The sequence below is a fragment of the Ovis canadensis genome, chromosome X (genome assembly GCF_042477335.2).
Source record: "Ovis canadensis isolate MfBH-ARS-UI-01 breed Bighorn chromosome X, ARS-UI_OviCan_v2, whole genome shotgun sequence".
NCBI lineage: Eukaryota > Metazoa > Chordata > Mammalia > Artiodactyla > Bovidae > Ovis > Ovis canadensis.
The window spans coordinates 78,123,618-78,143,597 of record NC_091727.1 but is presented as its reverse complement, the minus strand read 5'-3'; the positions used below and the strand labels follow the sequence as shown (position 1 = coordinate 78,143,597).

Genomic DNA, 19,980 nt, shown 5'->3' with positions numbered 1-19,980 from the left:
TTTTATTGACACCTGGATATTTTGAGTATTGTTATGACTTTTTATTCTGCTCAAATCTTCTTTTGTAGCAGGCTTCCTCTGATACTGAGAAACAGAGGAAGTGGGGCAAAAGCTTATTACTGCCAGGTGGGAATGAAAGTCCAGGGTTCCCTACTCTGCTTCTGTTGACACTGGTTGGGGGAGTATCTCATTGTTCTTCTTGGGAAGGGAGGTCCTTACTGATAACACCCTGGTTTCGATGGGAAAGAGTGTTGTAGTAATGTTGCTCTCTTGGCCTCTACAAACACTGTAAGGTGAGTAGCTTCACTTCTATTGGACAATGATGAAAGTCTTGACTCTTCACTGAAAGTGAAAGTGAAGTCACTCAGTTGTGTCTGACTCTTTGTGACCCCATGGGCTGTAGCCTATCAGGCTCCTCCACCCATGGGATTTTCCAGGCAAGAGTGCTGGAGTGGATTGCCATTTCCTTCTCCAGGGGATCTTCCCGACCCAGAAATCGAACCCAGGTCTCCCGCATTGCAGGCAGACGCTTTACCATCTGAGCCACCAAGAATTCACTAATTCCAATTAAGTGACTAAGCAGGGAGATTGAAAGAGAGATAGTCTAATTTCCCTTCTTGGCTTTTGATGCTTTGGGTAGAGTAGAATATAGTTGCATTTTTTTTCTGTGATGTTTGGCTGGAGTAGAGTGGTTATCTAAATGCTATCTGCCTTGCTAGGCTGCCCTTTTTATGGTCGTTTGGCTAGAGAGAGCAGGCTTTCCTAGGGACTTTTATTGTCCATATCTCTGGTGTTTCTGGGTTACTGATTTCCCCAACATCACTCTGATAAATGAAGCAAAAAGAAAGCCTAGGAAATCACTTCTGTATTTTTCCTTAGCTCCCAGTGTTCTAAACCAGAGTTCATTCTTTTTTTTTTTTTCGCCTTTCAGAGTCTTTTTATGTATGTTTTATGCATAAATTCCAGGGCTTTCAGTTATATTTAGCAAGAAGAATAGAGAAAAGTATTTCTGCTCCATCTATTCAGAAACAGAAGTTGCTTGTTTTAAAATCATTTTTCTTTGAAGAACTGAGTTTAACCTAGTGAAAGGATTGTTCTTCCTCTTTAAAATTTGAAATATTTTTATACTTCAAGCTTAAACTTAATTTGTATTATATTGTTCTCAACTCAGCCAAAATCAATGCATTTGGCAGCACACTTAGGGAGATGCAATTTATTATTTGAAGATTGACTGTCTCATCTTTTCTAATCTTTAGAGAAAAAAAGTAAATTTGAGAATATGCTGATATAGTTCTATCATGAAAAAGGTGATACTTCATCATGGGTAAAAAGAGACCCTTTTCAAATAACATAGCTATGATCTCTTCAGGAATATTCCTTGGATTACTTATGCATGTTATTGACCAAATGCCCTGCATCACTATTCTAATATTGCCATATTAAAAATGAAGTTGTAAATAAGTTTGCTTGTAGAGCAGAAAAATTAGGTTACTATTACTTACATTGCTTGTTTTAAATGCTAGTAAAAATAAATCATCAATTGTTTTCTTCCCCCAGATGAGGGATATGTCTGATAAATCTCTTCGACTAGTGCTGTCCACATTCAGCAACATACGGGAAGAGCTTGGACATCTTCAGAATGACTTGACAGTAACATTTACTTTGATTTTTCTTTCCAAAGATTTTCTAGTTCTTAGCTTCCCAACATATAAATCAAGGCATTCAGTCTGCCTTTTAAAAATTTAATACAATAATATTTTGCTCACCCAGATATAGTTATTTTCTTGTAACAGTTAATTGGGGTTGGAGGAGAGAAGTAAAGAGCTGTCCAGTGTGAAAATGAAAGAAACTTGGGTGCACATTTATTATTTAGTTTACCACTAAGGTGATTTAATGCTTAAAGCCAGGGGGTAGTTTGTAAAATTAGAATAGTCTGACTCAATGATTGGGAACTTCCCCTTTTCTGTAATAATAAAGCATACTTTGCATTTTTTTGAATGTTTGAAAATTTCTATCTTTAAGAACTAACATTTTCTGATTTCTATTTTAATTGGTGTTCTTCATGACATCAGCTAGATACATTCAGAAGACTTTCCATACAGTAAATTACTCCTTGAGGACTTTGGAGTGGGTTTTTTGTTTCTGGGTTCTGATGAATACATTCAGACTCTTAATTTGAAAATTCAAAACCTACTGGGATTAACAAGGAGTCTTTGTGGATGTAAGAAAAAATGTTAAATAATTCAGAAGGTTCTGCTTCATTGCACTTAGGATTCATCAGTTCATCAAAATGTCTATCAATGCAGGTTTTAAAGTTTCAATCATTTTGTATCCCATATTTTGATTAACTTTTAGAATTCTGTTTTATTAAACAACTGCAAATGAAATAAGCACTTATTTAAATACTTAAATGAAAACAGACCTTTTTCTTATGTAACTGTTGACAAGTTTCTGTAATTCTCAGTCATAACAAATAATTTTGGTTCTAGTCACTGGAAAATGATAAGATAAGGCTTGAGAAAGACTTGACATTCAAAGAAACTCAAATAAAAGAGTATGAAGATCTCTTGGCATCAGTGAGAGCTGATAATCGCCAACAGCAGGTAAATTGACATTTTCATTGATAATAATTTAGATTGATAGTTTTTCATATGCACAGTTAGCACATTGGAGTTATGAGATACAATCCAGACAATTAAAATATGATGAAATAATTTGTTCATATTATTGAGAATTGAGAGGCCTTGGGTATTTCCAGTTACTGAAGCCCTCTCAGAGAAATATATGGGTGTATGTATGTATGTGTATATATATATATATATATATATATATATATATATATATATATATATCTTAAGTATTTTAGGTATGAAGTATAAATAATTCACAATTTTCTATGTTGTTAAGTGACAAAAATTGTATAAATATTGAATATCTAAGTTCACTCACTCATTTGGTCTAGTGTGTTGCTAAAAAGGTTTTTGTAGATCTTAACACATTTGTGCAATGAGTAATTGAATGAATGAACTCTAAAAGTTTTCTACAGATATCTGAGCAGAGATGATTCTTTGGAAATCATAATAAATCTCTGAGGCTGATCCATTCCTAAAATTGGCTCCTGTGACAATCCCAAATTTGGGTTGAGTTTCTAGTTGTTACATAATCAGGCATAAGGTTGTTTTGGTGCCTACTGGAATATAGGTAATCATATTGCCAAGGAGTAGCAAGAGTTTGCTAAATTGGTACACTGAAAATTCATCTAATCTCGATTCCTTCTCACTCAAGAAGGTAAGTGAGAGTAATAAATTTCATAGCTGACTTAACTTACCATTTAAGGATAAATATATAAGCAAACTGGCATGGAAAAATATTTGCTTTGTTTCATTGAATTAATCAACTAAAAGCACTCTCTCCTAAAAAGTAAAATCCATTTGTCTTATTTATTATGTATTCTTTACAGCAAGGATGTCAAGACTCAACCTCAAAATGCCAAGCATTGGAAGAAAACAATCTCTCTCTTCAGCATACGCTATCAGACATGGAATATAGACTAAAAGAATTGGAATACTGTAAGCGTAATTTAGAGCAAGAGAATAAAAATCTTAGAATGCAGGTATTCAAATTTTGTTTTAAGCATGTGCTATTGCCTTAATTATACCATTGGTTATATATACATCTATGTGCTGTGCTAAGTTGCTACAGTCATGTCTGACTCTCTGCGACTCTATAGACCATAGTCCCCAGGCTCCTCTGTCCATGGGATTCTCCAGGCAAGAATACTTGAGTGGATTGCCATGCCCTCCTCCAGGGGAGCCTCCTGATCCAGGGATTGAACCTGTGTCTTTTAGCCTGCACTGGCAGGCGGGTTCTTTACTACTAGTGCCACCTGCGAAGCCCATATGTGTGTGTGTGTGTGTGTGTGTGTGTATCCAATTCAATGCGAGAAAATACATAGACTGCTTTCTCATGATTTTACATGAAGTTATGTCTTAACTCACTGCCATGCCATTTCAGCTGTATAATGAACTTACAAAAAAAAAATCCTTCTGATTATTTCAATGTTTTGTTTAATTATGTGTTTTTTATCTATTAATGTTTTATAATATAATATGCATTTCCTTCATAACAGTCTAATTACAGAAAATTATTTTGCCTTGTGTAGGTTTCTGAGACTTGCACAGGCCCGATGCTGCAGGCTAAAATGGATGAGATTGGCAACCATTACATGGAGATGGTAAAAAACTTAAGAATGGAGAAAGACAGAGAGATCTGCAAACTAAGGGTATGTAGATCCTACACTGCATAAATGTACAGGTCAGCACAGATTTTCTAATAAGATAATGTTATTTTCAAGTTTAAAGCTACAAAGAAAAATCAACTGAGGGTAGAGTGATAGGACTATGTTGTAGAATTTTTTGCTAAATACATATCATTGTGTAAAGAATATTGTTAAATTGTTTTGTAATTTAGCTTCATCTTTTCTAGGAAAGAAAAAAGAAGACATTAAGTTGGGGTTGTTGGTTTTTTAATTTCAATTTATTTATTTGGTGATGGAGGAGAGGGAACACTTTATGATCCTACCTGAAGCTTGCTCTATGCAGGCAAGAACAACTTTCAAGATTGTCCAGTGAAGCCACATTTGAATTCATAAAAATCTTTCTTTGACTTTGAGGGGTGATACATAGCAACAGCTTTGTGAAGTACAAGGATAAAACTGTTGAATTATGTACCTGTAATTGGCATCAAAATCAAGGTGGTATTTGTGAGAATAATTGTACATTGCCTTATTTTGTCATTCTAGGTAAAATTGACTAACCCTTAAATTACTGATACCTAATTGTAGTTATATAACTCAAATATTTTAATATAAAAACTGACCACAGAGTTTTTTTTCCAAATATAATGTATAGTCTTTACCAAAAATCAATACAATATTGTAAAGTAATTAACTTCCAATTAAAATAAATAAATTTATATTAAAAAATAAATTAAGTAAAAAAATCAAAATGAAACAAAATAGAATTTGTTCAAAAGGAAATCGACTTTTCTTGCAGATTTCCTCCACTGGTTTCTTTTACATCAGAATGTTACTAATAACACTTTAACATAACAGTCATCTCTGCATACATAATACAGTAAAGAAGGAAATGAACAGGATTTGGAGTCAGAAGACCTGTCACGGAGTTGCAGCTGTGTTGCTTACTAGCTGTTGCTCCTTTGTATAATTTAACATCTCTGGATCTCATTTATCTGTTTTGTAAATAAGGTTTATAATAACACTTATCTCAGAGGGCTGCTGTGAGGACTGAGAGAAGTTATGCAGGCAGGAGGAATATGTTGTTAAGTGCAAATCATGATATAATATTAGTTACTGAGTTTTCCTTAATTAGTATTTGAAGGAATATAAAGTACCTGTTTTCTTAGCTTCATTTTAATTCTGTTGCCTAGGATTTTTACTTACATAATGCCTAAGCCTAAATAGTAAAGTCAGCTTTAAAAAGTGAGAAATTCCTAATTGGTATTTCAATTCATCTTCAACATTCATAAATCTCCAAATGTTTATAACTATTGGTATTTTACTCTTCATTTCATAACTAGCTTTATGACTTTCTTTCACTTAACTTCTTTGGAACTCAGTTATCCATTTTGTTAAATGAGAATTATAATTGTTCTAAGTTCTTTTTAAATCCTTAGACTCAATTAAATCAGTACCAAAAAGATGTTTCAAGAAGAGAAGGAAGCTGCAGTGATTTCCAATTCAAGATTCATGAACTGACAAGTTTGCTGGAAGAGAAGGATTCCCTTATAAAGCGTCAGTCAGAGGTAACAGAGAACGGGTCAAGGTGGAGAGGAACCATACAACTCAACCATGTGGGATAAATACTTCCCACAAACTAAGAAAAGACATATTTCCAAGACTTAGTTTATTCATAAAAAAGAATGTGAATGACTATGAAAAAGTAGAAGGCTGTATTTCAGGAGAAATAATTCAAAGGAAAGATAGAATTGAAGCAAAAAATGTTATGCTTTTAATATTTTTTAAAATGTTGATTTTCTACCTCATTAGCAATGAAACTTCCAATAAGACTGAGTTGCTTCAGTAAGGGACTGTGTTATATTCCTTTCTATGACTATAGTATATAGCCCAAGTTCTGTTATAAAATAGGTACTGAAGGAAGAAAGTATCCAAAATGGTGGCTAATATCATATTGCTGTTATTGAACAAATGGTACTTGTAGTAATGTTCAGTAATAGATTATCTTTTAGGAAACAATATCTGTTCCCATATTGCAGTTTCAATACTTTTCTGCTATAGTTATACTTTTTAATCTTTTGCAACAGAAATTTTCACATATTCACCTTGAGAATCATGCCCATTCTATCTCATGTTATCCCTTAAGTATAGAAATATACCAGTTAGTGGATTCTTGCAGAGACTTATAATGTAACTTAATTAGGTATCATGAAGCAAGACTATATGGAATTCAACAAGTAGGATTAGAATATTCTTACCTCAAGGCTAAAAAGGAAGGGAAAAATTATTCTTAGAACCTTGTTAAATGATCAGAAATACCTTTTACCTCATGTTTGTACTGTTTTCAAATGGTTATATTGTTTTTTATTTGTAAGGAACTCTCAAAGTTGAGACAAGAAATATATTCATCTCATAACCAACCCTCCAGTGGTGGAAGGACAACTATTACAACTAGAAAGTAATGTATTTTTAATGAAATTTGGATATAATTTTGGTTATGATATAATCCAAGTTATAGCATGTTTACTTGATATATACGCCCTTAGACAGAATTTGGTGTTTTCTGCTGGCCAGTAATTCTACTGAGGAATGAATGTTCAAAAAAAGATGATAAAATTCAACAGCACACTTTCACTGTATTTATAATACATTAAATACAGTGAAAGCAAAAAGCAAATAATTCGTTGTTTAACCAACCATATTAGTCAGGACTCTTTCAGTTGCACATGCCAGAAAGGCAGCTTAAACTGGGAATTGGTTAATCCACTTAACTGGGATTGCTTGTTGTCCAAGTGGATTTGTGTGATCAAAATATGTCTTCAGAAATCTGTCTTTATATTTTGGCTCTGTTCTTTCCTGCATCATCATTCTTAGGCAGCATCTCTTGTGTAATTAATATGACCATAATTTACATCGCAGCAATTTAGCAAAATCAAATAGAAAGTGACTCTTTATGAATACATTCAGCAACAATCAAATTTGGATATTTCATATAAATGGAATAATGCAAAATGTAATCTTTGGAAACCGAAATCTTTCACTTGGCATGTTTTCAAGATTCATCTGTGGTTTAGCATGTGTCAGTACTTCATTGATTTTTGTTACTAAATAGTATTCCATTTTATGGATATATATAACATTTTATTTATCCATTCATCAATTGATGGAAATTTGGGCTGTTTTCAGTTTTGAACAATGCTATTGCAAATATCTGTGTTCAAATTTGTATATAAATATATGTTCATTTCTTTTAAGTATATACCTAGGAGTAGAATTGCTTAGCTCATAGTAACTCTGTTTAATTTTTTGGAGAACTCCTAAATTTTTCCAAAGTAGCTGCACCATTTTATAGCCATTAGCATTTGCCTTATATATTGAGTTGCTCCTATATTGGGTGCATAAATATATACAATTGTTATGTCTTCTTGGATTGATCCCTTGATCATTTTGTAGTGTCCTTCCTTGTCTCTTGTAACAGTCTTTATTTTAAAGTCTGTTTTGTCTGATATGAATGTTGCTACTCCAGCTTTCTTTTGATTTCCATTTGCATGGATCATCTTTTTCTGCTCCCTCACTTTCAGTCTGTATGTGTCCCTAGGTATGAGGTGAGTCTCTTGTAGACAGTATATATATGGGTCTTGTTTTTGTATCCATTCAGTCAGTCTATGTCTTTTGGTTGGAGCATTTAATCCATTTACATTTATGGTAATTATCAACTTTTTTGTTGTTGTTGTTGTTGTTGGCAAAGTAATGTCTCTGCTTTTATTTTTTTTTTATTTTTTTTGCTTTTAATTATTTTTTTTTAATTTTTTAAATTTTAAAATCTTTAATTCTTACATGCATTCCCAAACATGACCCCCCCTCCCACCTCCCTCCCCACAACATCTCTCTGGGTCATCCCCATGCACCAGCCCCAAGCATGCTGCACCCTACGTCAGACATGGACTGGCGATTCAATTCTTACATGATAGCATGCATGTTAGAATTCCCATTCTCCCAAATCATCCCACCCTCTCCCTCTCCCTCTGAGTCCAAAAGTCCGTTATACACATCTGTGTCTTTTTTCCTATCTTGCATACAGGGTCGTCATTGCCATCTTCCTAAATTCCATATATATGTGTTAGTATACTGTATTGGTGTTTTTCTTTCTGGCTTACTTCACTCTGTATAATTGGCTCCAGTTTCATCCATCTCATCAGAACTGATTCAAAATCAACTTTTATGTTCCTACTGACATTTTATAAATTGTTTTGGGTTTGTTTTGTAGGTCTTTTCCTCCTTCCTTTCCTCCTTTGTTCTTGTCTCTTGTGTTTTTTGCCTAGAAAGTTTCCTTTAGCATTTATTGCAAAGCTGGTTTGGTGGTGCTGAATTCTTTTAGCTTTTGTCTGTCTGTGAAGCTTTTGATTTCTCTGTTGAGTCTGAATCAGAGCCTTTCTGGGTAGAGTATTCTTGGTTGTAGGATTTTTCCCCCTTTCATTACAAATATATCCTGCCACTCCCTTCTGGCCTGCAGAGTTTCTGCTGAAAAATCTGCTGATAACCTTATGGGGATTCCCTTATACGTCATTTGTTACTTTCACCTTGTTTATTTGAATATTTTTTCTTTGTATTTAATTTGTGTTTGTTTGATTAATATGTGTCTTGGTGTGTTCTTCCTTGGGTTTATCCCATATGTGACTCTGCACTTCCTGGGCTTGGGTGACTATGTCCTTTCCCATGTTAGGGAAGTTTTCAACTATAATCTCTTCTCTTCAAATATTTTCTCAGGCCCTTTCTCTTTTTCTTCCAGGATCCTTTTAATTCAAATGTCAGTGCATTTAATGTTGTCCCAAAAGTCTCTGAGACTGTCCTAATTTCTTTTCATTCTTTTTTCTTTGCATTGTGGCAGAGATTTTCACCATTCTCTCTTCCAGGTCACTTAACTGTTTTTATGCCTCAGTTACTCTGCTATTTTTTCCTTCTACTGTATTTATTTCAGTTCTTGTCTTGTTCATCTATGTTTATTTGTTCTTTAGTTCTTCTAGGTCTTTGGTAAACATTTTTTGCATCTTCTTGATCTCTGCCCCAATTCTTTTTCCAAGATCTTGGGACATCTTTACTATCATTATTACTCCAAATTCTATTTTAGATAAATTACTTGTCTCCTCTTCATTTAGTTGTTTTCGTAGAAGTTTATCTTGCTTCTTCATCTGTAACATATTTCTTTGTCATCTCATTTTGTCACTTACTATGTTTATGGTCTCCTTCCCAAAGTCTGCATGATCATGGTTCCTCTTGCTCTGGTGCTTGCCTTCTTGTGGGTGAGGCTGGTCCAGAGGCTTGTTCCATTATCCCCTTGATAGGGTGATCAGAGCTTGCCCTACATGTCGCATGCCCTAGATATTGCTATTTGGTTGTCACTGCCCTGTCAGGGGTGGGGTCTGTTCCCTAGTTGTCAGAGTAGAGACCCCCAGATCTGTTTCTTAGCTGTGTTTCTGGTCTGTGGTATAAGATAGGTAGGATTGAAGCACTCCCACTGGGAGAGAAGCCACTGAGTATTCCTCCTCTACAGGTGTTCACCTGTCAATGTGCTCTGTTGTATCCCCTTTTGCCTGTTAATGAGCTTACAAAGTACAATATTGTTGTTGGTGTTCTTGGTCCCACCTTAACTGTGGGCATGCCAGCAATTGGCCTTGGTGACTCCCAGGCATTGTTTTCATCAGGCCATTGGCTCAGATCCACTAAAGTCAGGTCCTAGGACTGCATCAGCTATGCACCTGGACTCACCATGGGAACTACACAGGCAGCTCATATTTTGGTTTGCCCCAACCTTCACATGTATGTGCCCACAAAGCCCACAGCTGCTAAAGTTAGACCCCTCCCAGTTACAAGAACACTTGTCCTTTCAGATGTTTCACATGCACTGAATTTAGGAAGCCATCAGTGGAGGTGTAACTAAAGTTTACACAGCTGCTAAGAGAGATTTCACCACTTCTTCCTTAGTCACATATCCCCTAGTTTCAGCCCCTTTGGGCAGATTTCCTAGTAGGGGGAGCTATCCGTGTCCTCCTAGGACAGCATGGGCAGGTCCTGACTCCCACTGATGGATTTTCTGGAGGAGCAAATTTACCTATATGCTCCCAGGACAATGGAACAGCTCCTGGAACTCACTGGTGGATTTCCTAGTAGCAAGAGGTATCCGTGCTCTCCTGGGACAGCAGAGTAGTTCCAGCATCTGCCTGCAGGTCTGGAAGAGGTGGCCAGTGTCTGCCTTTGGAGCCCAAGATGGTGATGGTGACTGATGCCAGTCCCCAGGCCTCCTCTAGGCGGTGTCCTGTGCCTGGGAGCACTCACAGGGAAAGAAGCTTTTATGGTGGTCCCACCCCTCTCCTCATGTGCCTCCCAATAATGGTGCCTTCTTTCTCTGGTGGGCTCAGGGCTCTTCCTAGTACACCTAGACCTAGTTAGGTGTAGTTTCCACACCTAACCCTGGTCCTCTCCCTGAGATTGAGCTCTGGAATCTGAACTTCAGCACCCGAGCCCCACTCTCACTGACAGAAGAGTGTCTCAGGTTGGGGAACATAGATTGGCAGTGCCGACCCTCTGTGCAGGTTACTCTCTATTTTGCCTTCCACAAACCTGTTGCTGCTCTCTCCCTCTTAGGCTCCAATAGTCTCCCTCTGTCCAGTATGATCTCTCCACTGGTGAGGAGACTTCTAAAGGTGTGGGAAACTTTCTTCCTTCACAGCTCCCTCCCAAAGGTGCAGGCCTCATTCTGAATTCTTCTTTTTCCTTTTCTTTTAGTTCTACCCAAGTATGCAGAGGGTTTTTTTTAAGTCTTTTGGGGGGATGTCTGAGGTCTTCTGTGACTGTTCTTTTGTCATCATACTCCTTCTTATGTTTTCAAGACAAAAGATTTCTCTTTAAATTTTTAAAAATTGTGATATAATTAACATATAACATTATTTTACTTTTGGATATATAACAGTGGTTCACTATATGTATATTTCTAAGTGATCACCACAATAAGTCTAGTTAATACCCAGTACCATCCATAGTTACAAATTTTTGTGATAAGAACTTTTAAAGATCTAATCTTTTAGCTACTTTCAAATATACAATACAGTATTAACTATAGTTACCATACTGGTCATTGCATCCCAATGTACTTATTTTGTAACTGGAAGTTTGTACCTTTTGACCACTTTCACCCATTTTGCTCACCCCCTACTTCTACCTCAGGCAACCAGCAATATGTTCTCTTTACCTATATATATATATACATATATGTACATATATATATATATTTTATCAAGTGAGATAATATGGTATCTGTCTGTCTCTGTCTGCCTTGTTTCATTTTGCATAATGCCCTCAGGGTCAATCCATTCTGTTGTAAATGGTAGGATTTCCTTTATTTTTTGGCTGAATGATATTCCAGTGTGTGTGTATGTATGTGTATTGAATATATAATACATAATATTTTATTTATCCATTCCAACATTGATGGACACTTACACTGATTTCATGTCTTGACTATTGGTAAATAATGTCATAATGAACATTAGAGTGCAGATACCTTTTAGTGTTTTCACTTCCTTCTGCTAAATACCCAGAAGTTAAATTGCTAGATCATTTGATAGTTCTATTTTTAATTTTTTTGAGGAACCTCAATACTGTTTTCTATAGTAGCTGTACCAGTTTGCATTCCCACCAACAGTGCAAAAGTTTCCCTTTATTCCACACACTTGCCAACATCTGCTATTTCTTGTCTTTTTGATAATAGCCATTCTAAGACAGGTATGAGGTGATATCTTGCTTGATATCTTTAAATTGTGTGCTCTTTCTTTCTTTGCTAACCAATCTGATTAGAACTATATCAATTTTAGTAATATTCTTGAAGTTATTTTCATTATTGTATTTTATCTGTTTTATTGGTTTATTAAGTATATTTCTTTTTTTTATGATTGCTCTAAGTTTTAAACTATTCTTTTTTATATTATCACAGTTTGTCCTCAAATAATGCATCTCATCACATGTAGCATAGAAATGTTATGGTAGTATATTTCCATTTTCCCATGATCTTTCTGCTATTTCTATTATCTATATTTACTTTTACATATATTATAAACCTTCAAATACAGTATTATATTGCTCTAAATAGTAAAATTATTTTTAAAATATTAAAACAAGAAAAACAATGTTTTAAATTTACTCACATATTTATCATTTCTAGTGCTGTTCATTCTTTGCTTAGATCCAAAATTACCACCTGATAATCATTTTCCATGCTTCCTTTATTTAATTTCTTTAATAAATTTATTTATTTTAATTGGAAGTTAATTACTTTACATCAACATGTATCTGCCACAAGTATACACGTGTTCCCCATCCTGAATCCCCCTCTCTCCTCCCTCCCTGTACCATCCCTCTGAGTCGTTGCAGTGCACCAGCCCCAAGCATCGGGTATCATGCATCGAACCTGGGCTGGCGACTCATTTCATATATGATATTATACATGTTTCAATGCCATTCTCCCAAATCATCCCATCCTTACCCCCTCCCACAGAGTCCGAAAGACTGTCCTATACATCTGTGTCTCTTTTGCTCTCTCGCATACAGGGTTATCATTATCATCTGTCTAAATTCCATATATATGCGTTAGTATACTGTATTGGTGTTTTTCTTTCTGGCTTATTTCACTCTGTATAATAGGTTCCAGTTTCATCCACCTCATTAGAACTATTTCTCACTATACTGCTCTGCTGGTGAAGACTTTTCTTGGCTTTTTATGTCTGAAAACAGTTGTAATTTTGCCTTTATTATCCAAAGTTATTTTTGCTGTGTGTAGAATACTAACTGGAGAAATTTTTTTCTTCCAGTACTTTAAAGCTGTCATTCCACTGTCTTCTGACTTTCATTATGTCTATTATGAAGTTTGATGTTAATTTTATGATTATTTCTCTGAGTAATGCTTTTTTTCTGTTTATGAGATACTTTATCACTGGTTTTCAGCAATTTGATAATGATGTGCCTCTGTGTGTTTTTCTTCATCTTTAATTTTCTTGTTCTTCATTGAGCTTCTTGGATCTCTGTGTTTAGTTTCTATCAAATTTGGAAAGAATTAGATCGTTATTTCTTCAATTATTTTTTTGTCTCCTGCTAAACCTATAATCTAGAATATATAATCCTATATCTTGTAATCCTTCAATTATGCATATATGAGGGCACCTGATATTTTACATGGCTAACTCATACTCTGTATAGCTTTTTCAGTCTTTTTTTCCTCTTGTGTTTGATTTTGGTAATTTGTCCTGATGTCTTCAAATTTAGTAGTATTTTTTTTTCTGCAGTGCCTAATCTGTTGTTAATCCCATACAACATTAATTTCATCTTTATAAATCTGATGTAAATCATCATATTCTCAATCTTTCTCACTGTATTCATGCTTTCCTCCAACTTATTATATACTTTATACATTTCTTTATATTTCTAGTAGATGAAACCTTGCTTATTTGTCATTTCTTGGTTTGTTTCTACTAATTCACTTTTTTCTTCTTCATTACTCATATTCCTGCTTCATTCCATGCCTACTAATTTCTTATTGAATGTCATATATTTTGATTTTACATACTTGAGTTCTGGATATTTTTTATGACACTAAGAATTTAGGAGGTTTGTTCTGAGATGAGGTTAGGCTATTTGGAAAGTGTAATAATTTCAAGTTTTGTTTTTAAACACTTAGAACAACTTGCAGTCTAGGACCAGGTCATCCCACTACTAAGGCAGTAGTAGTGTTTTGTAGTATTTCCCTGATGCCCTCTAGTATTATGCAGAAGGAAATGGCAACCCACTCCAGTATTCTTGCCTGGAGAGTACCATGGATGGAGGAGCTTGGTGAGCTACAGTCCACGGGTCACAAAGAGTCGGACACGACTGAGCGACTTAACTTCACTCTAGTATTAGGAAATCTTCTCACTCTGGTTAGTGGAACACAGACTAGAGTTCCCTTCACCAAGTGAATTCCAGGAATTTTAAGACTGTTCCTTTTCAGTGGTTCTTACCCCAGCCTCAGCAGCTTTTTCACACGCCTATACTGATCAGTACTCACCAAAGACTTGTAAGGGAATTCTCTACAGATCCCTTCATGTCTCTCCAACTATATAGCTCTCTCCTGTCTGGTATTCTGTTCTACAAATTCTCACTCCAGGCAGTGAGTGAGGTAGGCACTTGTAGGGCTCATGTCATTTGTTTCCCTTTGGGATCACTGTCTTATGCTGCCAGTGGTCCATCATTGCCAGAAGCAGAAATACTTCCCTCTTATTCTCTTGAAAATAATAGTAATAAATCTAAGAGGAGACTTTGTTTTTAGAAAAAGTTAAAAGTCATTCAGAGCCAAATTAAATAAGGAAAGTCAAAGTAGGAGTGACTAAAAAGCAATGAAATTATTTTCTTGTCCAGCCTGTAAACTAACTTTTGTTTTTCTATATAGGTACAGGACACAGTATCCAATCCTAGGCCTCTTGTATGATGACTATGAATATATACCACCAGGTAGTGATACACAAACTATTGTGATTGAGAAAACAGAAGACAAATGGACTTGTGTAAGTTCATGGGACATTTCTAGAGTATATAATTAGGGAGAAAAAAATCCTAAGGCCATTACGTTTTGTTAGCAGTTTCTCAGCCTCAGCACTATTAATATTTGGGACTGGATAATTTGATGTGGGGGACTGCCCTGCACATTGTAGGACATTGTAAAACTATATAGAATCTGATTTTTAACACCATGATAATGACTGCCTTTTTCTTATGTTAAAATCTTAAGTACTGAAAGCAGGTAAGACTAATCTATGGTTTTTAAAGTCAGGAAGTGGTTGGTTTTCTTTGAGGGTTGGCACCCGATTGGAAGGAAACATAAGGAGGACTACTGGGGTACTAATAATATGCTCTTTCTTGATCTGATGGTTGTATATATGTGCTGAGTTTAGGAAAATTCATTTAGTTGTACACCTATGTGTGTACTACTTCTAAGTTTATTATATTTCAATAAAAGTCTTAAAATGCCTAAGTATATCATGATGAGCAACAGATAAGTATATATCAATCAACTTTTCTGTAGAACCTTTCAAGGAAAATTTTAAATGTAGACTGCAGGTGCATAATTAATAAATTACTGCAGATATAATTAATAAAATTAAACATCTGTTAACTCACTTTGAACAATTATCTTTTGGTTGAACAAGCTCAAATATTTGAATAAACTAAAAAAAAATTCAGAAAGCTGTTAGCTCTGAAGCCCTTCTCTAACTATGGTCAAATCATTAATCATGTATATATGATTATCTATCATCAGTGGAAGCAACCAACATTCAGTAACCCTAAAATAAAAATAATTTGAACTTTGAAATATATTTTAATATATTGAATTTCTTAGGTCATTAATTATTGAGAATTACTTATTACTATTATTCCCCAGAGGTGGCATAAATTTGCTGTTGCTCCTGCTGCTAAGTTGCGTCAGTCGTGTCCGACTCTGTGCGACCCCATAGACGGCAGCCCACCAGGCTCCTCTGTCCCTGGGATGTGAGGACCTGCCAAATAAAGGGTCTACAGAATAATAGTAGTTACTTTTCCCTTCATTAATAGTATATGGCAATGAACATCAAATTTGATATCTGAAGGTACTAGATACTACTAGCAAGTTCAAAATATATCTAAGTTCACAGATGATAGATGTGTATTTATCAACGGAGACTTTTGGATATATTTAACCTCTAAATATGACACCAAGGAGTAAATCTACTTAAATCTTCCTCCCCTGTGCTTAAAGTCTTTTGAAAACTATACCTTGACTAAAGTCAGATAAACCATTGTGTCATTGACTACACACATAAAAAAGTGCCAAACAGTGCCATGCATTTCCTTTGGTATTATTCATATCAATGTACACAGTTTTGATAACTTTGTTCATATAATGTCTTAACTTAATTATAAGCCAGTTCTAAAATATTTTTTTTTCTTTTCTAGCCATGAATGAATCTCCAGCTCAAAGGAATTTTTTTGTGTCTTTATTAGTACTTTTTTTCATAACAAAAGCCAATCATTATTTTAAACTATGCTACAAACCTGCAAGTCTAATGGAATTAATTAGTTATACAGATGAGTTTCTCCAGTCATTTATAAGGCTTGAATCCTTTCTATCACATTTTTGTATTCAGTATAGCAACATACTAATTTTTAAAACTCAATTACAAACTGTAGGACTTAATCCACTCTTTTTCAATAGGGCGCTTCCTAGACAGAGTTAATTTTGTTGGGGTAGAGATTTTACAAGTTATCTCACTAGAAGTTTTCCTATGATATTAGAATGCAGTTTAGCTGCAGGAGTAAATACTTTTTTTAATGACAACAACAAAAAGCAATATTATTGAATTTAAAAAAACAGTTTAATGCATGGTATATACAGAATATATTTGCTATTTTCATATTAAACCTTGTGATTAAAGTAGATAATTTATTACATGTACAAAGGAGTTATATTTATACTTCTTTGAGATAAAACTACATCAAAGGTGATGGTTAATTTCATTTATTAGGGAAATGGGATAATATTTTTAAAAATACCTAAATCTACTAGATTGTACATTATGGTATTATGGGTCTAAGTTCTTGTCAGTGGCTTGGCAAATCTGTCTTCTGAAACATATCATCCCCAAATGATCACACCCACTTTCTTAAAAACAAATAACACTATATTGCAGTAGAGAGTGGAAGGAAGGTGGTCTTTTTTAAGAAATAGTGGTAGACAAAACAACATTGAAATACTGTATAAAACTGAAACACTTGATATCTGTATTCTACTTGGGAGGAAGGGATCTTATCATAAAATATTTAATGTACTTTGAAGTTGGTTGATTAATTGGGATCTAATGATCATATAAAGTGAACTAAAGTATTTTCTAAATATATTAGTAGATATGAATGAACTTTTAAAATTTCAACCCCTTTGGTTAAAGTTAAGAATTAGCAAAAATTAAAATGTTTATATTTGACAAAGTATAGATTCAGGTAACAAATAAATTTGGATTTATATGTGAATGAGTTTTTGCACTGAAATGTCTTTGCAAATATCTATATATAATTCTGTCATTCTTTATAATTATATTCTAATAATTATCCATTATACTAAGAAACTGTTAAGATAGGAACATATGAGGCACTATACTGAATCAAGAAGGAGAAGGAAATGGCAACTGACTCCAGTATTCTTGCCTGGGGAATCCCAGGGACGGGGGAGCCTGGTGGGCTACCGTCTATGGGGTCACACAGAGTCGGACATGACTGAAGTGACTTAGCAGCATACTGAATCAAACCACAAGTGAAAAGAAAAATGTTTTTAATATTTATATAAATATCCAAATTAGCCTTGATATGAAGCAAAAAGCCTTATTTTCTTAATACTCTGACTAAAATGTTAAGGTCTGTAATGTGGGTTGGTACAATTCTAATCTTATTAGTGTTTTGTAACAGAATGAGCTATATAGTCCTTACTTTTTTTCCCTTAGTATAGGAACAATGGAGATTTCTCCTCTGCTAACTACTCATATACATAACTGTAACAAAATAATGCCTTGTTATCTCCCCATTATACATTATGTAAGTGGAAGTTTTTAGTAGCCTGATAGAAAAGTGCTACTGCTTTAAAATTAGAATAAATGTGATTTTCCTAAAATACTCATATAAAATAACAGTGCCCCAAATTTGGGTTCATTTGATCCATGCATAGTGAGAGAATGGGAGTTATAACAAGGAGATTATTACACTTAACTTATATGTATGTATTTCTTTTCTAATTTTTGATCAAGTTCAATAGAAACATGTGATTGTTTTCCTAAGTTTCACACAGCTTATCTTTGAAAACTGCAGATATTGTCAGGTGAGGAATGCCTGTTTATCTAATTTTTGTTCCAGCATATTTTACTTTACATGTTGAATAAAATGGGAGATTGTGCAATGACATGCAAAGTTAATTTGTGTATAAATAAAATATGTATCTATATGGTTTTTGTGGAAGTCCTAGTAGGAAACATGCAGTATGGATGTTTAGCTTAGCTGCACATTTTGGTCAGAAAGTTATTATTCACATGAATGTTTATGTTAGGCTAATAAGCACCACAATAGAAAACTCTGATGTGGATTACTAGAGGCAACACTTTAACATAGTTGGACCTCTCATTGATGCATGTTTCTGCTTAAAATGAGAATTTCTTCACTTACAAACCTAGTCCTCTAAATTTCATAATTCAGTTAAGTTCATAACTAGATGCCATAAAACATTCTTCCCATTTTTGTAATTGTGCTTTAACTGTAATACTGTCTACAGAAACAGTACAAAAGGAACAAAATAAAGCTAAAAAAATTACATGCTACCACTCAATTTAGATCACTGTAACAAAAAGCCATTCTCATTTCTTTCTCATTATTATAATCCACAAAGATAACATCGTGTAGCCATAGTACCCATGAAAGTAAATAAGCTGTGAAAAGACTTCCCTGCAAGGTCTCTCTCCCCCACCAGACACCATTACTAAATTTATTGGATGTCCATAGTACTTCTTCGTCCAGTAAAAAAATGCAAAAGTACTTTCTATCCATCTTAGGATAAATAAATTTTAAAAATAAATACCAGAATAAACCACCACATCTGTCTTATAAAACCATTAATCTTTAGTGACAAAACAAGACACTTTTGAGCCTACAGAGGAACACTGGAATAGTAATATGACATAATTACATGATAGCCAGGCAGTCTTGGTAGTCTTGGATCAGTCTCTTGTATATGAAATATTAAGTCCAGGGTCTTTATGTTTGGCTTCCTTCCCATTTTTTTATTATTAAAGTTTATGTTCCAGACATTCTTTATGTCAAGGGATAGACTTTATGACATATTACTTTAATAGCTGGTTTGCTAACACAATCAGTATTGAATACTCCTTCCCCAAGTGTGCCAAATATAATAAATCAGACCAATTTCTTAAGATGGGACATTATATAAGCTTTTTAAAGTAGTTTCCTAAAGGCGTCTGATGTGCCAGCTATGTTATGATGGGTAGGCTGGGATCTAGACTGGGTGGCTGGGAGTTACATTCTGGGTTAAATAGTTCTAATACTGCCAATTGGTCCAAATTTTAAAATGGGGGTTTCCCTTTGGAATAGTTACTTTGGTGATGCTCAAAGAGAGAGGCCTAGCTATGGAGAACTGGAGCCTATTATACAGAGTGAAGTAGGCCAGAAAGAAAAACACCATTAATTATAGTATACTAACATATATATATGGAATTTAGAAAGATGGTAACGATAACCCTGTATGTGAGAGAGCAAAAGAGACACAGATGTATAGAACAGACTTTTGGACTCTGTGGGAGAGGGAGAGGGTGGGATGATTTGGGAAAATGGCATTGAAACATGTATAGTATCATGTAAGAAACGAATCGCCAGTCTAGGTTCGATGAAGGATACAGGATGCTTGGGGCTGGTGCACTGGGATGACCCAGAGATGGTATGGGGAGGGATGTGGGAGGGAGGTTCAGGATTGGGAACTCATGTACACCCGTGGTGGATTCATGTTGATGTATAGCAAAACCAATACAGTATTGTAAAGTAAAATTAAAAAAAAAATGAGAGGCCTAGCAACTGGAACAAGTCAGGTGAAAACATTTTTGATACCTAGTGTTAGAGCC

The 19,980-nt window shown here is 34.7% G+C and overlaps 1 protein-coding gene across 1 annotated transcript in view; it reads left to right on the top strand.

Annotated features, from left to right (window-relative positions):
• The window catches only part of POF1B (POF1B actin binding protein), a 100,771-nt gene extending 82,104 nt beyond the window's left edge, over positions 1-18,667 (top strand). The window contains exons 10-17 of the mRNA XM_070290354.1: positions 1,558-1,650; positions 2,490-2,603; positions 3,461-3,613; positions 4,163-4,282; positions 5,695-5,823; positions 6,631-6,713; positions 14,727-14,841; positions 16,268-18,667. Of these exons, the coding sequence (XP_070146455.1) occupies positions 1,558-1,650; positions 2,490-2,603; positions 3,461-3,613; positions 4,163-4,282; positions 5,695-5,823; positions 6,631-6,713; positions 14,727-14,841; positions 16,268-16,273 (813 nt within the window). The 3' untranslated portion in view covers positions 16,274-18,667. The remainder of the gene's footprint in view (positions 1-1,557; positions 1,651-2,489; positions 2,604-3,460; positions 3,614-4,162; positions 4,283-5,694; positions 5,824-6,630; positions 6,714-14,726; positions 14,842-16,267) is intronic.
• Positions 18,668-19,980: the final 1,313 nt, after the last annotated feature.